Source organism: Brachypodium distachyon, chromosome 1 (genome assembly GCF_000005505.3).
Source record: "Brachypodium distachyon strain Bd21 chromosome 1, Brachypodium_distachyon_v3.0, whole genome shotgun sequence".
NCBI lineage: Eukaryota > Viridiplantae > Streptophyta > Magnoliopsida > Poales > Poaceae > Brachypodium > Brachypodium distachyon.
The window spans coordinates 67,801,049-67,808,378 of NC_016131.3; the positions used below are offsets into that span (position 1 = coordinate 67,801,049).

General features: G+C 51.4%; 1 protein-coding gene across 2 annotated transcripts; it reads right to left on the reverse strand.

Moving 5' to 3' along the window:
* Positions 1-4,365: 4,365 nt before the first annotated feature.
* Positions 4,366-7,330, reverse strand: LOC100834073 (protein DETOXIFICATION 48). Of its 2 annotated transcripts, XM_014897542.2 has the most exons (3): positions 6,868-7,002; positions 6,686-6,762; positions 4,366-6,465 (listed from the first exon to the last, which is right to left on the reverse strand). In XM_014897542.2, the coding sequence occupies exon 3, from the start codon at positions 6,421-6,423 to the stop codon at positions 4,735-4,737; it is 1,689 nt and encodes a 562-aa protein (XP_014753028.1). In that variant the 5' UTR covers positions 6,424-6,465; positions 6,686-6,762; positions 6,868-7,002; the 3' UTR covers positions 4,366-4,734. The 2 variants fall into 2 exon arrangements, with proteins under 2 accessions (XP_014753028.1, XP_003561861.1); XM_003561813.4 differs by lacking the exon at positions 6,686-6,762 and having other exon boundaries at positions 6,868-7,330.

The window sequence follows — 7,330 nt, forward strand, 5'->3', positions numbered from 1 at the left end:
GACATGCATGAAAAGGAAAGGAGGGAAGAAAATGCAAAAGACACTTGACCAGATAAGCATTGTGATTTATTTGATGGCTCTTCTAGACGTACTTTGCATCTGATACTTGAGTCTACGGTTCATAATTACCTTCTCGTTCCGTACCTGTTTCCCCAAGCTTTCGTTTTTACCTAACACGTAAGTTAATTGAAACGTGAGTTTTTTTTTTTACCTTCCCTTTGGCAAAGAACGGTCAATATCTTGACAACGTATATATCGTATCGTATCTTACCTTTGGTAAATGGTAATATTAGCTGATCGGTCATCGATTGCAACTACTCACTCAGTCCACAAATAAGTGTACTTCTAGATTTTGTCCTAAGTCGGAGATATTAAAGTTTGACCGATTTTATTAGTAAGGTAGCAACAGGTATAACACTAAATTAGTATCATTAGATCCGTTTTGAAATTTAGTTTCATAATATACACATTTGATATCGTATACGCTGCTACTTTTTTCAACAAAGTCAGTCAAATCTAAAAAAGTTTGATTTAGGACAAAAACTAGAAGTACACTTATTTTTTGACGGAGAGAGTAAGCCAACCGTGTCCGGAGATATTTCGATGTGGATTGAAATGTAAGGAACGAGTGTGGTCTGGAGTTGGGTAACTAGGGATGTAGATCTGAGGTAAGAGTGTTCTCGTTGGGGATGCAAACGAGATCTCGCGAACGTCTCACTTCTACCAGCTCATCAATTTCTCAGATCGCTCAAAATTTGAAAATTCAACTAGAAGTGGCCGTTCGTGGCACCCTGTTTGAATCCCTACTTCTCAGTTCCCACTGATATATGTACTGGACTTAGATATTTGATGACCTGTGGGAAAATATGTAGCTAGCTAGGTACCGTGAAGAACTCCAATGAAATCTTTATGCAAAATTTTACATGTTAATGCTTTCTCCGTCCAGGAATAAGTAACGTGGATTTGTATAAAAATTTATACAAATTCAAGTCACTTATTGCCGGGCGGGGGAGTATTATTGAAAAGGAAATGCAAATCTTCCATCTATATGTACATATTCGGATACATGGTTACAATTTTATTTAAAAATGCCCCAAATCAAGAGCGACTCATTTGCTCACAGAAAAAAAACGAGGCCAACGAATGTTCTCGTGACAGCCGGCATTCTAAATTTTAACACAAAGCTATCGTTGTGAACCAAAATCCACGGACGGTAAAATTTTGTTTCTAGGAAAAAGATTTCGCTGTCACTTGTGAGGCCCGTATATCATGACAAGTAAATCTCGGTCTAGACTGAAAATGATCGAAGGTATAGTATCTGTCGTCGCGGTAACCGTTATATGCAAGATCTGGGCATCCACACACCTCTTTGACATCTACATCTTCTAAATTAACCACTCGTAACCTGTGTCGAGTATGAAGAAGGAAAAAAACACGTGCCTAACTTGCCACAAAACTTACTCGCAAAAAAAAAAAAACTTGCCACAGAAATACCTGTGTGCCCCTCTTTTTCAAACCACACTCCTCAGTCCGACCACACAACGAGATACTACTGTAGATGGACACATACCTCATTGTCTTCTCCCGGTTCGTAGTGTCACGCACGATCTCTACGTACGTACGTATCGATCAAACGTACAAGCGTGCAGCAGCGGCAAAGTGCGTATTCTTTTTAACGGGGCAGGGGAATGGCTATCCTGCATTCCTGCTCTGCTCGATCTGCCGAAAGATATATAACACGTGAACTTTGTGGGCGTTATTATTAGTGGAACGCAGCCGACACGTCAATCGGGCTTGGAAGTGATGGGCTGATCCGCTGATGCCACACGTACCGGAGGCTCGATCCGCCGGAACAAATTTACAGGCCCCCCGACCCCGATACGTACGTACGTCATGGTAACTCCACCTGGGGATTCCTTCCTCAGAATCCTTTCCCCTTTGGCCTTTCTCTTCTCTCTGAGCCGGCCCCGCGCGTGCAAGTGGTCTCTCGGCTCGTCGACCAGCCGCTCGCGTTTGGACACGCAGCGCGCTTCTCTTCTTCTTCGGGGAAGACTCAAGGACGAGAGGTGTCATAGGGCACTCGATCGAGATCGTGGGGGAGGGGACGACGTTGTGAACATGAAAATCTTAACCGACAACCCAGCTGCTCGATCGGATAAATGACGTTACATGCATGTTGAATTCTTGTTAGGAGACTACGTACGGCGCACCAAGCCAGCCTGAAGCAAATTTCGCGCGTCTTATGTTTACACGGCGAACAGCGTTAGAGAAACTGTATATCTTCCATTTTTTTTTTAGTAAACACGCATAAGACTAAGTAGAGAACCTATTCTATCGTCAATAAATGTATTCTTTTATGCTTCAAAAGAGAATTTGACTATCATCATGAGCATTGTGAGTATATTATGAATATATATATCATAACTAAAATTAATTTAGAGTTGCAGATGTTTCATACTCCCTCCGATTCACGATAAGTGCAGAGGTTTTCGTACAAAGACACTTATTACGGATCGGAGGGAGTACAATTTTCTATAAATTTGGTCAAAATTTTAAGAAGTTTGGCATGGTACAAAGCTAAGCAAGAACATCTTATATTTAACAACAGAAGGATTAGTTTAGAGTATGTACAATGCAAGATGCTTAGCCAGGTGCTTTGAAAAATTAACCGGTTTTTTAAAAACACTGGTGCTAGGCAGATGCCTAACTTGGCACCTCTCGTATACTTAATAAACACTGGTGCTTAAAATGATGCTTGGTTTATTTTCAGAAACATCCACTTAAGCAATTGCATTACTGATGCTCTTATACAGCATGAAGTAGAAGTAGGACATGCGTGAGTATCTGCCTTGTGCTCAAAGTGCACGCGCACGATCTCTGTGTTAGTGCCCCGGATTTGTGTTGTGCCCAGCCCGAGTGCGCAGCCTTGGACTTTGGTGGTGCGTACGTACTAAAATGGTGCGCTTTACTTTGGCCGTGACTAAGTGAAAGTTCTTTGCTTGTCGCACGTACTACGTTCGTCAACCAAAGGCGGTGGTCACCGCCCAGGACTTCTCTCCGTGGAGGTTTTTTTTTTTTCAATTTTCGTGCCCAAGCCAATAAATTCTCGTGGCGAGCCCGGCTGACATCATGTTTCGAATGACGAATGCACGCGCCGGTGGTGCTTGCCCGTCCTGCGCCAACCCCAAGTCCCCAGCTAGCGAAGAAGCGTCTCGTCGGTCGGGCACACGGCACGGCGAATCGCCCCGGCCGGACCCCGGTGATTGGCAATGCCTGATTGAGCTTTTGGCGACGCCAAAGGGAATCTATCGCCTGCTGATTCTGCTCCTCCTGCCTCCCTGTCCGTGGCTGCATGGCTAGCTAGCTAGCTATAGGAGCCTAGGGACTGCGGGCACTGAAATCTATGCTACACATGCACTTGAGTAGTGACAGTGATGACCCATCGGCTTTGTTTTCTTCTCCTTTTTTTTCTCTTTGGAAAGATTTTCTGGTCAGGCTGTCTGGGGCCGCATAAGAAAAAGGGCAATTGTGCAAATGGGAAAAGGGAATGTGGGAAGTTGTTGGATGATGAGGAGGCTTGCTTTATTACAACCATTCTTCAGAGAGGGACTATGTGTTGTTGCGCGCAAAGTCGTTACTGTTTCCAGTAGTGGGATCCGGCTCTTTGTACTACTAGTAATGCAAAATCTTGTGGCACATACGCCTACATCTTTAAAGGCGACCCCAAAGCCGGTAAAACGGAAGTTGGAGATAAGAAAACCACGCAATTAGAAACTGTCGAGCCCAAATTAGCAACGAAGTGGTTGTGAAAAATCCCACTGATCCATAAAGGTCTCTTTTCGCACTTCATCTTTTCTACATCTGAGCAGTATCATTTCCTGCTGCTAAATAAGCTGCATATACAGCTTTATTGGACCTTTGTACGGTGAACACAGCCAAATATTTGCGGTAAGATCCTTTTGCAAAAAGAAAAGAAAAAACGATTATTACCTGAGAGTAGCAAACAGGGGAAAGAAACAGAGGCATGCACCATCAAAAGTTTATTCTTCGCAAAATCGCAAGACACCAATGGCAGCTTTTTTACCAAGTGCTTTGTCGATATCAGATCGTACGCGCAGCTTTATCAAAAGGAAACGCACAAAAAGGAGGGCAAATGAGTTCAATATGGAAGCGCAGTGTGTGTGTGCGCGCGCGGAGGGAGAGAGATGACAGGAAAATCAGGAATGGGGGCACGACCATTGGCCCGCACGCTTGCATCCACTGGGGGAACAGCGCTACAGCGCCTCAAAGCCAGCCCTGAAATCATGAAGCAACAAACAGTACCATACGTACATCCATGGATGGCTCCGTGCATATACACGTGTGTAGCACTTTTCAACTTTCATCATCAATTTAACAATGGAGTATCAAATACTATACATTTGGCCTCTTCTCTTATGGAGTACTCCAGTACTAGTATCTACAGAAAGGGCCCAAGAGTTGTACGTACGAGTAGCACATAGCAATACCAGGCTCGGGGTGGTGGTGACCAAGGAAGAAAGAAAAATAAATTAGAAGGCCAGTTTATAATCATTTTTCTCTCCTCAGCACACACGCACACACTCTTTTCTCTCTCTTTAACATAACCTCACCACCGAAAAAGAGGATGGAGTTGGAGATGGACCAAAGTCAATAGCAACAGCCTAGAGTTATCAAAACCCAGAATCAATCTCCGGATCGGAGCGAGCGACCACACTAGACTTGGCCAGGGCCACCCCCACGGCCGTCGCCATCGCCATCGTGCTCCTCCTCGTCGTCCCCCACTCTGATCAGCGGGGCCCTCTCCGTCTCCGAGACGTCGCCCCTCCTCTGCTCCTTTCCCTCAGCCATCGTCGTACAACCAGCACTGCTGCTGCTGGCATTGGTGGCGCTGCTAACGCCAACACCAGAGCTGGCCATGGCCATGAGCCCTTCCTCCAGCTTCTCCAGTGCGTCGTCGTTGCTTCCCTCGCTGATCGGCACGTAGCCGACGGCACTGCCGCTGCTAGTAGTAGTGGTCGTAATTGCGGCTGTTTTGGTGCTAGTTGCGACAACACTGCTTGGGCCGGTGTTGCATTCCGCGGCGTGGCTGGCTGTGGTGGTCGATTTGGTGAGCTCATTGGCGCGGGACACCTCGACGTCCCAGTCAGTGGCGGCCACGGCGCGCGCCATCCAGACCGCGCACGCCGCCTGCGCAGCCAGGAGGCCGAGCCATAGTCCCGCGAAGCCCAGGCGCGCCCCGAAGGCCAGCGCCAGGCCGACCGGCATCCCCACGAGGTAGAAGGACGCCAGGTTGATCCGGGCGCCGCTGGCCGGGCGCGCGCTGCCACGCAGCACCCCGCACCCGGCCGTCTGCGGGCAGTTGCCGAGCTCGCACAGCCCCGCGATGGGGAGCGCCACGGCCGTGAGCCGCAGGATCTCGGAGTCGGACGTGAACATGCGGCCCCAGTGGTTGCGCACGGACACCATGAAGGCGGACGCCACGGCGCCCACGACGAGGCCGATGGCGAGCGCGGCGCCGGCGGCCCGGCGCGCGCCCTGGGGCCGGCCCCCGCCGAGCTTGTGGCTGACCCGCGTGGACGCGCCCTGGCCGAGCGAGGACGGGAAGACGTAGACGAGCGAGGTTGCCTGGATGAGGATGCCCATGGACGCCACGGCGGCGCGCGGGTTTGCCAGGAGCCCCGACAGCACGATCATGAGCTCGTACCACCACCACTCGAGGCAGACGGCCGCGGCGGTGGGCACGGCGAGCCGGAGCATCCCGGCCCAGCCGCGGAGGCAGTCGGCGGTCGGCCCAACCCACGAGTCCCTGTGGGCCCCCGAGATGACGAGGAAGCAGAGCAGCGACAGCAGCAGGTTGAGGTCGGTGAGCGCGACGGCGAGCGCCACCCCGGCCACGCCCATGCCGAGGCGCGACACGAGGAGGTAGTTGATGGGGCCATGGAGCAGCACGGAGAAGAGGGAGCATGCCGTGATTGGCAGCGTCAGGTTCTGGGACCGGAGGTAGACCCGGAGCGGGTGCAGCACGGCGAGCACGGCCAGGTCGGCCGACGCGTACGCCGCGAACGTCTGGGCCGCGGCGGACACGGCCTTGTCCTGGCCCAGCAATCTGAGTATGTGGCCCGTGGAAGTGATCCACAGGAGGGAGATGGGGAGCGCCACGGCCAGGAGGAGCAGCACGGTGCGGTGGAGCGCCAGGGCCAGGACCTTGCCCCGGCGGGCCCCGAAGGCCTGCCCGCAGATGGGCTCCATGCCGAGCGCCAGGCCGGACAGCACGGAGTAGCCGGTGATGTTGGCGAAGCCCAGCGCCAGGGACCCGCCGGCGAGTGCCAGCTCCCCCAGCTGGCCCAGGAAGAGCATGGAGATGAGCGAGCGCGAGTACATGACCAGCCCCGTCACCGCCATCGGCACCGACAGACACCCGATCGCCCGCGCCTCGCCGGCCACCTGCAGGTGCCATCCGTACACACAAGCACACGTAAGATTAACATTCCACAGCTCAGAAAAGCAAACATTTTCCAACACAAGCTAGCTTGATCGAGCTCGCTTTCCTTTCCTTTCCGGTTGCTGTTTACGACCGGCAGCTACATGCTAGTACTAGCTAGCTAGGCTCAGTAAATAAACATTAAACAACCAGCTAGCTAGACTGTGATGACCTTTCACATACCGTAGCTAGCGGCTCAATGTCTGTCTACCCATCCAGGCAACACTTACGTGTGCATGCCTTGCCAGAGTGAAATTTACCTGCGCCGGCAGGTACATACATACATGCATGCCTTGGCAGAGTGAGATTTATCTAGCTAGAGAATGTGCACACCAACCGATCTCATCTCTAACATGTGCATGTACCTTGGAGAGCACCGGCGCATGGCCGAGGAGGCCGGCGTCGTCGTCCTTGCAGGGGTGGAGCAGCTGCGAGGAATTCTTGAAGGCGGTGAGCGGCGGCGACGGGGGAGGACTGCTGCCGGTGTTGCACATGTTGCTGACGACGACTCGAGGCTTGATGAAAAAGCGCCTGCTTGCTGGTGTAGTGTGCGCGCGTGCGTCCCTCTCTCGGCCGATCTCCCACTGTTGAAGGAGATATTAGCCGCTGGGCTGCTGTCCGCTGCTGATTGGTGGCCGGCGCAAGCTACAAGTACATTTGACTCGTTTGCTGCTCACAAAGCCTTTTACTCTCTCTTTCTCTTTCTCCCTCTGTTGCTTTGTTTGGATTGGTGCTGGTGTGTTTGGCCTTTTGGTCTCCCGGAGCGAGGTGAGGCGATCAGGGGCAGGGGGGTGGGCGTTGTTGGTTTGGGTCGCATTGTGGGAGCTG

Excerpts from the sequence above, each read along its gene's own strand:
- LOC100834073 (XM_003561813.4), bottom strand. The coding sequence starts at position 6,996 with ATGTGCAACACCGGCAGCAGTCCTCCCCCGTCGCCGCCGCTCACCGCC. Across the intron at positions 6,466-6,867 it reads ATGCGCCGGTGCTCTCCAAG|GTGGCCGGCGAGGCGCGGGC; the intron begins GTACATGCACAT and ends TGGCACCTGCAG.